Source organism: Hyperolius riggenbachi, chromosome 6, assembly GCF_040937935.1.
Source record: "Hyperolius riggenbachi isolate aHypRig1 chromosome 6, aHypRig1.pri, whole genome shotgun sequence".
NCBI lineage: Eukaryota > Metazoa > Chordata > Amphibia > Anura > Hyperoliidae > Hyperolius > Hyperolius riggenbachi.
This window is the reverse complement of record NC_090651.1, coordinates 288242552-288257855: the sequence shown is the minus strand read 5'-3', so window position 1 is coordinate 288257855 and position 15304 is coordinate 288242552. Positions and strand designations below refer to the sequence as shown.

The following is a 15304-nucleotide window of genomic DNA, read 5'->3' as shown; positions in this document are numbered from 1 at the left end:
GCAATCGTGCAGGTAACTCAAAAGCCCTTTAATGACCCACAAAACCAACCAGTAGTTTTATTATGCTATATCAACAGGAACTATGCAATCATAATCAAAATTCAGTAATTTAAAGTGAGTCTGAAGTGTATTTTGAAACAAAAAAAGCCAGATACTTACCTAAGGAAAGGGAGGCTCTGGGTCCTATATGGGTCCTCACGGTGTCCTCGTTCCCCAGCAGGCTCCTCCATTTGAATCTTCAGCTGCGAGAGAATTCGGCAGTCTTTGGAAGCACTAGGGCTTCCGAAGATGGGCGGCTCTGTACGGCGCAAGTGTGAGTGTACGTGAGAGGGCGCTCGCATGTGCGCAGTATTAAGCGACCCGTCTTCAGAAGCCCGAGTGCTTCCAAAGACTGCCGAAGCCAGCCCAACCCGGAAGAGAGCAGTCTACGACCGAACGTCCGTACACTGCTAATAGGGGAGCCTGCGGTGGAACGCAGAGACCAGGAGGAGAACGGGAAGGCAATATAGAACCCACAGCCTTTCCTCTGCTTAGGTAAGTATCTGGTTTTTGTTTTAAAATACACTTCAGACTCTCTTTAAAGAACCGTATATCCAAAGGTACATAACCAGGTATTATTCCACTTACTCTCAGTTCATCAATCATAGGGTACTCTCCTGGCTTCAGGTAGGACAAGTCTAGTCTTCGCTGATAATCTTCTAATCTCTGAAAATTCATATTAGGAAGTTTTACACATGGAGTAAAATTTTGTAAGTGAAAAGTAGTAAACATATACTGCAAGAAACCAGGTATTCAAAAAAAAAAAAATTATCCAGACTCTCAAAAAGTTCTAAATGTTGGTGCATATACGCCACGGAAATGTGTGTAACATTACTCACCTCTGAGAAATATGGAAGTTCTTTACCATGCAAAACTTTGTTGTGGAAGTCTGAATCGCCGCGCCTAACTGCCAAGACCACAAGACACGGTTTTCAAGTTTTTTGATGCTTGATGGTAAAGCCTGCACCACTGCTGTTGTAGGTAAGGTTTGCTAAATGCTGAGAGAACCCCCAGCTCTCAAGGAACATGTGTGAGACTAGGGTTGTGTTAAGCAGGTGTGTAAGTAGGCCAGGAGGATGAGTTGGAAGATTGGCTACACGCAATATGGCAGCAACAAATACAATAGCACCAAGGAGGAATATTTACAGGACAGAAGAGCCTGGCCTGACTGGAAAAAGTGAGGTGGTATGTGAGTTTTGTTTAATATGTTTATTTTTTAAATAGAAGCTTAAATTGTACTTGAGATGAAAGGGTGTAAAAGCTTTATACATACCTGGAACTTACTCCAGCGCCCTCCATGCAGATCGCTCCCTTGCCACTGTCCTCCACCTCCTGGATGCTCCGTTAGATGCCCCCGTTATCTTCGGCCAGTTGGCGCAGGCCGCTTGCGCGCACTCCCCTGTTGTGCTCCTGTGTGCTCCTGCGGTGTGAGCACGGTCAGGCCGTGCATGATCAGTACGCCCCAACTGGTGAAGGTAATGGCCATCTAACGGAGCATCCGGAGGCAGAGGACTTTGGCGAGGGAGCAATCTGCGTGGAGAGGGCTGGAGTAAGTTGCAGGTATGAATAAAACTTTTACACTGTTTCGTCTTTACTTTAAGTTTGTGGAGGTTAATATTTGACAGCATTGGCAATACCTGCTTGTTTTCAGCTTCACGCACAGCTTGATTGACATGATTCAAAATCCTTCGGCAATGGTCCGCAGCCTTCTTCACCTTCTTCTTCTCTTCTGGTTGGTCTGAGTAAAGATATGGAAGCATTTTATTAAGTTTATAATGTAAAGCATCTATTAATTAGAAAACAAATAATTAAAGCAAATCGGAAGATACATATATAAAAAAAAAAGTTTCAATTACCTGGGGCTTCTGCCAGCCCCCTGCAGCCATCCTGTGCCCACGCCGTTTCCAAACGAGCATTCATTTCCCTGCTGCGGCTCACTTTTCTTCACATCGGCTTCAAAATCTACGTCCACTGCGCATCCTCTTAAGCGCTCCCGTGGCCAGGAGCGCCCTGCGCAGGCACAGTACGATAAAATTTTTACTGTGCCTGCATAGTGCGTTCCCAGCAGCAGGAGCGTGATCGAGGACGCGTGTGGCCAAGGCTGCAGTGGACGGCATTGCCTTATTTATTGTATTTATAAAGCGCCAACATATTACGCAGCGCTGGACATTAGTTTAGGTTACAGACGATATTTAGGGGTGACATACAGCAATATGACAATACAGGAATACAAGAAAAACCAGATCACACGGCACAGTAAGAGTACAAGGTAATGCTTAGTCAGTCACTGGATGGGAGCATGGAGATTAGGCAATTTGAGTTCACTTAAATGCATAGCATGGGTGCACAGTAATAGAGGTGCATTATCAGGTAGGACACAAAAGGAGGGAAAATGAGCTGCAGCAGGGGAATGGATGATCGTTTGGCAACTTCACAGGCACAGGTGTGCTGCAGGGGCAGGCAGAAGCCCCAGGTAAGTAAACCTTTTTTTTTCCCATATGTATCTTCAAGGTCCACTTTAATTCCAACTAGTATGATTATAAGGGAGTTATAATGAGACCATTTTCTGAACTTAATGTTTCAATATTCCAGTTAGATTGATATATGTTTGATGTAATCCCATCATCCTTCACTCAGCACCTGTAATATAACAATCTTACATTTCCACTAACTGGGAGGGGGGAGGTACTCGTTTCCTCTAGAAAGCCAACTATGAGCTTTGAGGGAGCTGCTACTTCTAATGCTCGGAGAACATTTTCCCAGCATCTGCCATGATATGCTTCCTTTCAGCTTGCAGTGATATCTCTCTTTAGCCAGTGCAGGAGAGAGCAACAGCAAAAAGTAAGGCAGTGCGCAACTTCTTCCTGTGACATTGCTGGCATTTTTTCCAGCTCTCAGCAATTTAATTTGCATTTTCTGCATGCAATTTTTGATTTACTTTCGGGGCAAAATACAATAGAACTTCATATGCATGAGACATACGAAAAAAGTTGTCTGATGTTTGACCATGGAGAAAACTCCAAAAACAATGCACGGCAAAATGCCAAAAAAACAAAAACAAAAAAAAACAGTTTTCAAGTGGCCCATTGAATTTATTTATGTGTGCGTCAATGCAGGTTTCCAGTACTGCAAGAAAATGCCCAAGATGCTAATAAATGTGCACCCTGCCTAAATAAGAGCGTCTAACATTTTGATGAATTCCAATTCCATTTAAAATTAAGTGACCAACAGAAATCAGTAGTGCCGTTGGCTTCTGCTTGGCAATTCATGATTGGCTGATCACAAACCTTCTTTTTCATGCTTCCATACTAATTGTTTACAGCACCAAGCTAAAAAAAACAAGCTTACGGTAATTATAGTTTATAGTACATTAAAGAAAATCTTAAAATTTAAATCACATACAAATAAGAAGTACATTTCTTCCTGAGTAAAATGAGCCATAAATTACTTCTCTCCCATGTTGCTGGCATTTACAGTAAGTAGTAGAAATCTGACATTACCGACAGGTTTTGGGTTAGTCCATCTCTCTAAAGAGGATTCTCAGCATGGCCTTTATTCTTTCTAAACACATTCCCTAAAAAATATTTATACAAAAATGCTGGCCAGCCTCCCTGCTCACCACACACTTTTTGGCATTTGGACAGAGCAACTGCCATTCACTAAGTGCATTTTGAAAATAAAGAATTCCCTGTAAACTCCCCCCACCCCCCCAAACAGGTGATCGGCTTGTCCAAATCCTGTCGGTTCTGTCAGATTTCTACTACCTACTGTAAGTGACAGCAACATAGGAGAAAAGTAATTTATGGCTCATTTTACTCTGGAAGAAACGTACTTCTTAACTGTATACGTTTACATACATTTTAAATTTTAAGATTTTCGCGACAGAGGTCCTTTAAACCCAAAAGAGGGGATGTCTAATGTCTCAGGGCCCATACACATTCCCAACTGATGTCGCCCGTCCAGGATCAAGACCTGATCTCTTGGGCGACATCGCTGTGCTGGGGCTGCACACATGCATGACAGCTGTGTAGCTGGAATTGTGTTGTCTCGCACACACTAATTTATTTTCTGAATGTGCAAGATCTTTACCCATTTTGAGCTGTGCAGCTGGGACAACGAGCTGCACGAACAATGGGATTGGTGTTGCTGGGGTTGAGTAGATCCAGCCACTCATGGGTTGGGGGTCGCTGGCTGCTGTACACATGCCGGCCTTGGTCGATAGCGACTGCCTCACCTGTCTTAAAGAAAGTCTGAAGCGAAATTAGTTTAAAAAAAAAAAAATACATCTCTGAACAGCACTTACTTATAGGATGCTGTTCCCCCCCATTACAACCGCTCTGAGCCCTTCAGTTTTCTTTTTATTTCAGTTAAAAAAAAAAACAGGACTTCCTGGATAAAATGTCCGCAACCCCTCTTCCTGTTTCTGGGTCGTGGCTCCAGCCAGGATAATTTATGCAAATACTTCTTCCTCTCTACAGCTGTATGACTCACTTGCTCTGTGCGAGGAGTCCGGAAGGCACGGGGGCGAGCATGAGGGGGCGGAATAATTAAGGGAAGAGTGACAGAGGGGAGGAGAGAGGCGGAGATCAACACACCAAGTGGCAGAGCTACAGGAAACCGCTCTGCCTCCTCCTTCCCCTTCATGGCAGCATAATATACGACCTGCAAAGCCGTAGGATTTTAACAGTGATTTACAGGGACATAAACAGCTTGTTTTTCAGCAGGAATGCGGCAATTCTGCTTGGATCATGAAGAAACAGTTGAGTCAAGTGAAAAAACAGGTTAAAAAAGAGACTTCAGTGTCTTTAAGTCAGCCGTGTGTACGAGGCTTAAAGCGGATGCAAGATGAAAAACTAACTATAACAAGTAACTTGTCTATATATCTTATCTAAAGTTTAGATCGTTTACACAGCATATCTAGCTGCAAACAGCTTCTAAAGTTTATGATTATTTATTCCTGTAATACAATGAGGACAGTCACGTTCTGTTTGTCACAGGCTGAGGGCTGGAGATGCTATCAGCTTGCCTGTGTGTAAATTCAGTCCCCTCTCCTCCCCTCTGCCTCTGAAATCAATGGCTAGTAACCTCCTCCTGCCCAGACTGAGCTCCCATAAGCCCTTGCTACTGTGCCAAGGCACAAAAGGAGCTGTGGGCGAGGCTTGTTTTGTTTTAATACTCTTAATTCCATATAAACTAAACAAAAAAAGTATTTGCCTTGAGGAATACCCTATAAACTATATGCAAGGAACACAATTATGCAATGAGTAAAAGTTTATCTCGGATCCACTTTAAGAGTACACAGGTAGTGAGTTTGTTCGGGTTGTAGTGGCCAGGGCACTGCTCAATACATTCCCGAGGGACTGTAAGCTTTCTTCTTACAGTTTTTAAGTGTTTTATTCATTTTTTGGGGTGTGTGACTACCCTCCCGTTACCTACATCCCCCACATGGGGGTTGTGATGAAAGTATAGCCATAGCTCATCACCCTAGCCCCTTGTGGAGTTTAACCAGACACACATGCATCCCAAGTGGAGATGGACCTTTTTCACTGTGGTTGCTGGACAGTGCAACACTGCTTTGTGAGTACCTCTCATGTTATCGTGTGAGTACCCCTCGTCATTTCGTGCATGCAACAAACTACACTATGGGGATCCTGGCCTGAGAGTATTTTGTCTCCCTGGAAGGTACCATCCTCACCAGTCCCACCCATATTGCCCAACATGTCTAATCAATTAAATTTCAATGGATTTTGACCTAAAACCTATCAGAGCTATCAATCGGGAAGGATGGACAATTAGGAAGGTCACGGTGTTGCACTACACTGAACAGTGCAATGCTGCAATTTGATCCATTTTCAATAGATTTCCTGCTGAAATTTATGAAATACTAATGTACTGTATGGGGGGTAGGAATCAATCACAATCCATCCATCGAGATTCTGATCAGAAGTCGATCAATCGATTTGCTACATTGGGGGGTAAAAAAAAATAAAAATCTCTGTGTGCTAAACTTAAGGCCTGGGACCCAACAGAGCGTTTCTAGCAGTGCTTTCCGGACGCCAATGATAGAAAAAGTGCTGCCACAGTGGATCCCTATGGGAGTGTTCCGATCACTCTGCACTGCCTGAAACATTTTGCAGCGAACACAGAGCAATCGCACTCAAGGGAAATAGAGGCAAATCACAATCGCTCTGAGAATTGCGCTGAAAATTGCTGTACTTTGGGATTTGGAAATCGTAAATGATTTCTGAAAATTGGAAATGTGGCCGCTAGTGGGCTCCAGACCTTACTTTTTTTTTTGCAGCTGAAATTAAAAATGCTTCTCTTCCAAGATAATTGTCTGCAGAAGCCTATAAACACCACGGCTGCAGATAACGGAGTGTATACAGAGTTTTACGTTCAGGACTGTTGCATCGGTTAAAGAAAACCTGAAGCATAAATAAACTTATGAGATAATGAATTGTATGTGTAGTACAGCTACAAATTACAACATTAGGAGCAAAGAAAATAGTCTCTTATTGTTCTCCAGTACAGGAAGAGTTAAAAAAAACCCTTCATTTATCTATGCAAGAGCTTCTCTGAGCTACAATGGAAAGAGCATCGCTGCAACCACCAATACGGAGCCAACGGGAGCCTGGGATCCAGACATCTCAATTCAGGCAGCAAAAGAAGGATATCCAGCTACACCATTGGGAGGGTAAAAAAAAAAGTTTCTCCAAATTTTATTTAACAAATCAGTAGAATCACAAAAAGCTCATGCGTATCGGAGCTCTGCATAGCTCCTTACTCATAGCTATAATTAGGTAGCCATGCAGAGCTCCGATACGCGTGAGCTTATTGTGTATCTACTGATTTGTTAAATAAAATTTGGAGAAACTTTTTTACCCTACCAATGGTGTAGCGCAGGGGTAGGGAACCTATGGCTCGGGAGCCAGATGTGGCTCTTTTGATGGCTACGTCTGGCTCACAGACAAACCAGTTAGAAGTTGATTCACTAAGCTACACTACTCAAGATGCGCAGCTTAGTGTGGCAGCGTAAGTGACATTTTCAAAGTAGGCATGCTACTGCTGTAGCATGCACTACTAATTTACTCGCACTCCCCCCAAAACGGCTACTCAAATTGTCCCACCCTGGATCCTGTCAGGTCCAGTGACTTTGTAGGACGAGATCCCCGCACTTTGATTGGCCCAATAGGCTGCCTGTCACTTGCAGGGGTCTTGTCTTACAAAGTGAATCAACCCCCAAGTCAGCTAGCTAATTGTACAAGCTGTTAGTTAGTATTTTTCCTGCCCGGCTCTCAGGGAAATTGCTGATGTTGCTGAAACCCAAGAGAAGCTGAAGACGTGTCTGACACTTCCGCTGCCCGGAGGATCAACTGTATAGACATCACCATGGCAGCAGGGACATAAGCCCTCTACTACGCATGCGCACTGTCCCAGTTTGAAAAATATTGTATGGCTCTCAGGAAAATACATTTTAAAATATGTAGCGTTTATGGCTCTCTAAGCCAAAACGTTCCTGACCCCTGGTGTAGCGGGATATCCTTTTGCTGCCTTCTCTGAGCTCTTCAACCCACTCATTCGAATACAGTCCTGTTTGCTGAATAGCTTAAATGGCCAAGAAACTGTGAGAGACTGCTTGAGATACGATTTTACTGCAGGAAAGTTCAAAGGGTCATTATTTCTGCTGTGTTTTATAGCTTAAAAGACAGAGTGTGGTTTCTAAACTGCAAATATGCCAGAATTATGCAATGTTATAAAAGAAAGCTATGTAACTGAAAATAAAAATGAGACTCTTTTCTTTGCTAGTAATGTTCTATTCCTTATCTATACTACACATACAATTCATTATATCATACGCTTTTTTCCGCTTCAGGTTTGCTTTAAGGGTGATTAAATATAAGTACTGCGAGTAATTGCATATTCAGTTTAAAAATACATTTAACATCTATTTATTTTTTTAAGAGTGTATTTGTGGTTCAAACCCTGCAGGGTTTATACATTTCCCAGACAATTTCTATAATGGTGTTACGGAAATGTTATTTTCTCCGAGATGGAACATGCAGAGAACATGATGTGGGAATGTACCTGAATACTTGGCGATATTATCCAGCAGGAGGGGATATTTCGTGAGTCTCTGCATCTCAGTGGGGATAATGTCCTTTAGCTGCAAGCGCCTGCACAGAGGATTACTCTCCGCATCCTGCAAGTACACATTTATCATTGTTAACAAGAGTGATTACATGCACCATCAATTTATTTCAAACATCATTACAAACTACTTGTGTGAGAAAGCACACGGCAAGAGGAACTCATGTTACTGCAGCTACACTTCATGAGCAGCACATCCGTCCTGGAACTCAGGTTATATAGGTTAAAGCAAACTGACATCTATAATACCCCGCCCATCTAACATAGACATACATAAGACAAATGGCGCTGATGTACTAATTTATCTCCATGTTCAATTAAAGTGCACTAAGCGGGATAATATGCAGAAATGGTCCTGGAGTGCTGTTCCAGAGAAATAATGGCAAGCGCTCTATTGCCACGTTTGAAATTTCAGTCCTAGTGTGTGCATGTTCACCTTAACCCTTGGTAGGTCACAGTGTTGAAGGTCTACGCTGCCATTCAGAGTGGTAGAGATCAGCGTAAAAATGCAAGGCTTTATTTAAAGAGACTCTGAAGTCTCCCAAAAAAAAAATCAGGTTTTTACTTTAAAAACCTATTTAACATAACTGACCTAAAACGCTGCATCCCCGCGGCTGAAAACCCGATCACCCCAAACTCCCCGAGACACACTGTGGGGAGCGCTTCTGTATAGAGGCAGAGCTCTGGGCTGTAGCTCTGCCTCTACACGCGTCTATCAGCGTGGATCGCCGCCTCTCCCCACCCCTCTCAGTCTTCTTTCATTGAGGGGGCGGGAAGAGGCAGCAATCAGCGCTGAATGACGCGCATGGAGGCAGAGCTACAGCCCAAAGCTCTGCCTCCTTAGGGCAGCAAAATATACGACCAGGAAAGTCGTGGATTTTTGCCCAGGGAGTTAGGGGTGATTAATTGAGTTTTCAGCCGCGGAGATGCAGCGTTTTAGGTGGGGCAATTATGTTAAAGAGGGTTTTAAAGTAAAAACATGATTTTTTGCAGGCTTCAGAGTCTCTAACCTTTTAGCAGCCACATAAAGTAAAACTTTACGTGGCTGCAGGGCCAGTTTATTTCTGCCGCTGGGGAAGTGTGCATTCCCCAGCCTGGCAGGCTATGCAGAGTGGCGCAGTGAGCTATCATAGTTACAGTACCTGTTCCGGACGCTGGATCGGCTGCATCCACCCACGGCATCCTCTTCTGACTTCCGATCACGTTATTACATGTGATTGGGGCTCAGAGGACAGTATCAGCGTTGCAGCTGAGACTCTCCCATTATCTCACTTCCACCACCGGGTGGCGCTGCACCGCTGACATCTCCTGAGCCCTGATCACATGCAATAACGTTATCAGAAGTCAGAAGAGGATGTCAAGAGTGTATCGTCACGGGTGGAGGAGGAGGAGGAGAAGCCTGTCCAGCGTCCGAAACAAGTAACTATAAAAACCGCTCCCTGAGCCACTCTGCATAGCCTCAGAAGGCAGAACGAGTTCTAACAGTTGAGGTTAAAATGGATGCAGCATCTTCAAATGAAATATTTTGTTTGAAAATGCTCATGGGTTAACAAGGCAGTGCAAAGGTGTGCTGTATCCCGTAGTAAGCAGATTTTTCACTCATTTTAGAGAGGTCAGATAAATACAATTATAACTGCCACCCTACAAATGCACCTACATAGGGAGCTGGAACAGAGAGAAATTGACAGTTGCCCTAGTGTTGTGTTAATACTTTTGCTTCACTTGCTCACACCTAAGTGAATCCTTCACCTTGGCGGTCTCCTCTTCACACTAGAGTTGAAATGCTGCTAGTTCCATTCCATCCCCGGAAGAGTGGTAGGGAATTTAAGCAGCAGGCTGGTCATACCGCCTCCTAAAACCACCACAACACATCCCAGAATCCCCCTTGCCCGTCCCACTGTCATACCACCACACCGCTCCTGCCATTGCCTGCCGGAGGAGAGATTGGAGGATAAAATTTGTAGCTAACAAGTCTTGTTTTGGTAATAGTCTGTGTGTTAGATACCGATGATCATATAAGCGGTTTCCATGGCAAGACAGCAAAAGTATTATTTTATTAGGTAGGGTGAAACGTGAAAAAAATATGTAATTTTTGCATTTACACTTTATTTCCCCTGATAAAATGCATGCAAAGTTAAACAATTCTGAGAAGAAAAAAAACCTGAATATTACTGGAAGAAAGCCTAGATAGTCGTAAAAAAAAAATATATATATATATATATATATATATATATATATATGTACCACTTTGATGGCATAAGTGATAAAATGTTATTGCTGAAGCAATAGTGATACAGCCGAAACCCCACAATGATCAAGAATCTCAAGGGGTAAAAAAGTAGAAAAAAAAAGTAATGAGAAGTAGAAGTGGTTTATAAGAACAGAATTATTCACTAAAAAGAGAAAAAACAGACCTATATGAAGCGATTAGTAACAACATACTCCATAAGATCAATTCCTGTAAATGAATGGTCCAAGAATTCATCACAATATTGAACATTTCTGACTTCTGAACAAGGCAGGCAGGGACACAAACACAATCAATCAATTAATCAATCAATCTTGATGGACACTTGTAAAGAGAAAGATATGAAGGCTGCCATCTTTATATTCTGATTTAGAAATGCTACTTGCTTGGATTTGCATGTTGTGCTTATCGTCTGATTGTAATACTTTGAGAACTCCGAGCTATTACACAGATCAGGTGATCTGACCCAAGTCTAGCTGGCTGCAAGTTTAGTTACAGGTGCGTGACTCAAACAATATGGACTTTTTGTTTAACCGTTACAGCATTTCTTTAATAAATCAGTGTGGTAAGCCCTGGAATTGCTTTTAATATGATGCCCATAGTGCTACTTTAACTAAACCTTGGGTTCACTGATATGAATCTTTCTTCTTGCTCTGCTGCTTCTCTCTGTCAAGCTCTTCGTTGGCTAACAATTAAAGGACCACTATCGTGAAAAAATGTAAAATATATGTAAGCACATACAAATAAGAAGTACATTTTTTTTCCAGAGTAAAATAAGCCATATCAAATCGTGATCGCAGCGCTGGTGATGTAGAATAAAATAAATGTTTAAGGCAGCATAGAGAATATGGACTGGTGTTCCTAAGCCCATATAGAGAGTAAGGCAAATGGTAAAAAGAACTCTTGCGCCTGAGTTTTCAATAAACTAGAATTTAATATGATGAAAGTATCTAGCTGTTTTGCACAGATCCACATCATATTAAATTCTAGTTTATTGAAAACTCAGGCGCAAGAGTTCTTTTTACCATTTAAAATAAGCCATAATTTACCTTTCTCCTATGTTGCTGTCACTTACAGTAGGTAATAGAAATCAGACAGAACCGACAGGTTTTTGCCTAGTCCATCTCTTCATAGGAGAATCTTATTTGAACGTGTTTACATGTATTTTACATTTTATGATTTTTGTCATAGTGGTCCTTTAACCAGAGTATCCAGTTCAAACTCTTAACCCTAACAAAGCTCTACACAGTCTCTCTCTCTCCTGTAGATCTAACTAGTTTCCAGATACCAAACCAATCTCAATCTCAGATCTGCATGACATTTTGCCCTTCTTTAGAATTACCACCTCGCATTCATGTATACAAGATTTCACACATGCTTCACCCCTCCTCAACACATTCGTCACTCTCCAACCTTTGATATCCTTAACCTCCCTGGCGGTAAGCCCGAGCTGAGCTCGGGCTATGCCGCGCAGGGGGAGATCTCAGCCCCTGGTGGGGCGATTTGTGTGCTGTAAATTGCTGTGCGCGCAGCCAGCACTTTGCTAGCCTCGCGCATAGCTTGATCGCCGCCGCTCTGCGGCGATCGGCCGCACGCAGCGGCTGAAGAGGGCCCCCCCGCCAGAGCCCTGCGCTGCCCGGATCAATGAGTTCCGGGCAGCGCTATGGGCTGGATCGGGTGTGCCTGACGTCAGGACGTCGGCTGACGTCCATGACGTCATCCCGATCGTCGCCATGGCGACAGGAGAAGCCAAACAGGGGAACGCGTTATATACGCGTTCCCCTGTTTGCTATAGATGCCGGCGACGATCGGACTAGAGGGCCACATGCGCCCTCTAGTGGTGTTTCATGTAGCTACCACTCTGGTAGCTTTACATGAAACAAAAAAAAAATTTAAAAAAAAAAGGATTTTTTCAATTAGGAAAAAAAAAATTAACCGCCAGGGAGGTTAAACGCTCCCTCAAAACTCACTTTTTCTGACAAGTATATGCTCTACCTTAGGCCATTTCCCCTTTTGACCTAAGGCCAAGTTGCACTCCAACTACAGTGGTTTGCAAAAGTATTCGGCCCACTTGAAGTTTTCCCCATTTTGTCATATTACTGCCACAAACGTGAATCAATTTTATTGGAATTCCACGTGAAAGACCAATACAAAGTGGTGTACCCCTGAGAAGCGGAACGAAAATCATACATGGTTCCAAACATTAAAAAAAACCAACTAACTAACTGCAAAGTGGGGTGTGCGTAATTTCAAAAGTTAGGGGGCGAGTTAGAGGGGATTTAGATAGTGTACAGCGGCGGGAATGCGGCGGTTTAGTTAGGGCTAATATATTAAACAATATTTTGGGATAAAAAAAGGACTTTTAAGAGAATTCAGTGTCTCTTTAAGTAATACTGGTGCCTTAACCATTACACTATACAGCCACTGCAGTATTCAGTCACAGCTAATGCAATGCAATACCCCAATGTGAAACTAGACGAATATGACTTTGCTGAAAGAAATGACAAAGAGAGGGCAATATCAAAAAAGTCCATCTTCTCTATCACCCCCCACCAATACAAAATGTATAGGCGGCTTGCTTTGTGAAAACATTACTATGCACCTCACATTAGTCCCAGCAACATCCTTTCAGGGTCTCCAGCAGCTTATGCACTCCATAAAGATGCCATTACATTAATACCGGTGGAGAACTAAGCCTCAGGGTAAAGACACAGCTGGTGCAGACAATTGTGAGTGGTTATAGTCTTACTGTATATAAATCATAATGAAGATCTTGTTTGTTTCTTGTGTTTTCCAAGCTCCACAGTCTGTTCAGCCCTTACCTGCCTTTATATAGGGAGAGCAGTAGGGGCAGAGATTCTGGCTATGTTGTCTGGCTGGGAATTTACCTTACTATATTGCCTTACACATTTTTTTTCATATACATTTGAACAATGCAAATTGCTTGAAGGTTTCAGATGTGACATTTGGTAGAACCTGTGCTTCGTGGTCCAGAGAGAACTGCATACAGTCGCACCTGGAGAGTTTCACTGGGGTGGTTAAACTCCAAAAGTTCAAAAGTCCAACCAAGCCACTTACACACCCCTTTTTGTTGTCCCGGCACTCTCATAACCTGCAGTGTTGGTGTTTGAATTTGGGAACTTGCATTCGGAGACACAAATTATGCTGATCACCGTATTTCAGCACCTGAAGCAGTGGACAAAGTCACAGGGAGTTCATTTACTTGTGGCTCACAAGACTCTGTTGCTTCCACCTTCTGGCTTGGAAGGTGCAGGGCTGGATTTTTGGAAAGGCCACAAAAGGTCCTGGCTGTGGGCGGCTACAGCCCAAGGGGGCACCTGAATATGAAATAGGGGTTGCCACATATGAAAGAGAAAGCTGCAAATGGTGAGCAACATGTGAAAAAAGGAAGTTGATGCTCAAAAGAGCTGTACATGAAAGAGAAGGGCTGCATACATGGATGCTGCACATGGAAGAGGGGGCTGCACATTGAATGGGAGGGGGTGCTGCTGCTCATGGAAGGGAAGCCCCAACATACTTGGTCTAGTTGCAGTAAAAGTAAAAACCTGGCCTTCGGAAGGATGAAGCATCAGAGTTCTTTTTAGTGCAACGTGGACAGCAACCCCGTGACCCTGTCCACTAGCTTGGGTGCTGAAGTGCGGTATTCAGAATAATTCAGGTTTCTGAATTCAAGATCCCGAATTCGATCACCAACACTAATAGCCAGGTTTCTGCACAGAAGCAGACATAATGCAGTTGTCTCGTTAGCAGTTGAATATGCAGCAGCATAAACTCAGACTTCAGACCTGGGTGTTACAATAAAAACTGAAGACAGACCGAATACCTGAACAAACGTTAAGAATTTGGGGTCTTTCTTCTGGCGGGATTTTATCATCTCCAAGGCAAATGGCTGATTACTACAAAAAGTGGCAACTGCTTGCTTTAGTCTTTCTTCCTCTGGTCCACAGAACTGCAGAGAAAAAGGCACACTGTAAGACAATGAAGATCAATATACTCATATATAGGAATTAGATGATTGGCATTCAAAGAGATTACCCATTCTAGAACATCATCACCAATCTGCTTGATGACTAAATTTTCATAGCGTTTTCTGACAGCTTTCATCTGCTCCTTTAGTCCCGCTGGAAGAAAAGAGAAATGAAACACATATAGTAAGGGTTTTAAAGTCAATCACATAAGATGCCAAAATATAAAACAGTCTAAGTCATGGGCCAAATTGTTTATTAAGATTAAACATTTATTGAACAGTCTCAAATGAAGTGGCTTCACTATAGTGACTGTGGGAGGACCTGGAAATCTGCTCCTCCCTCTTCTGCAGTTTAATATTTACCTGCTCCAATGCTGCTTTGGGTCTCCTCTAATCTTCCTGTCAAACACATGCTCTATGCTGCATACCCCTGGCTCTGAATGCCATTCAAATGATCTGGAAGTATGGAAGTACAGAGCGTGCAGCTGCTGAGAAGAACAGAAGAAACACGATGCAGCGCTGGAGCAGTTAAATATTGCACTGCTCCGCTTGTGCTTCTCTGCTATGTGTGGAGTGGGTACCAGGGAGAAAGGTGTGTAGGCGTGTGTGTGTTTTACAAGCCAAATGGGGGAATGTGTACCCAAGCAAGGGTCCCATGGGTTATTGCTGCAACGGCTCAAACTGACAATTTCAACCAGTGACACGGTGATTCTCTAGATGGGATGGCAGTGCACTCTTGTTCTTTTACTGCTTCCAATCATGCACATTTAAAGCACTTAGAGGCCACATAAAATGCCAAGGAGGCCTGCATTCGACCCTTGTGCCTCGAGGATAACTTAAAATAGCTGACATATTACATTATACAAGACATACTACTTTTA

At 43.0% G+C, this 15304-nt stretch overlaps 1 protein-coding gene across 7 annotated transcripts in view; it reads right to left on the bottom strand.

The window, feature by feature from the left end:
- Positions 1 to 15304, bottom strand: part of ARHGEF12 (Rho guanine nucleotide exchange factor 12) — a 243186-nt gene that overhangs the window by 49695 nt on the left and 178187 nt on the right. For all 7 annotated transcript variants that reach the window (XM_068240993.1, XM_068240996.1, XM_068240994.1 and 4 more), the window contains 5 exons: positions 14492 to 14577; positions 14280 to 14405; positions 8125 to 8239; positions 1677 to 1777; positions 628 to 705 (listed from right to left, as the gene is read on the bottom strand). In XM_068240993.1, coding sequence (XP_068097094.1) covers positions 628 to 705; positions 1677 to 1777; positions 8125 to 8239; positions 14280 to 14405; positions 14492 to 14577 — 506 coding nt within the window. The remainder of the gene's footprint in view (positions 1 to 627; positions 706 to 1676; positions 1778 to 8124; positions 8240 to 14279; positions 14406 to 14491; positions 14578 to 15304) is intronic.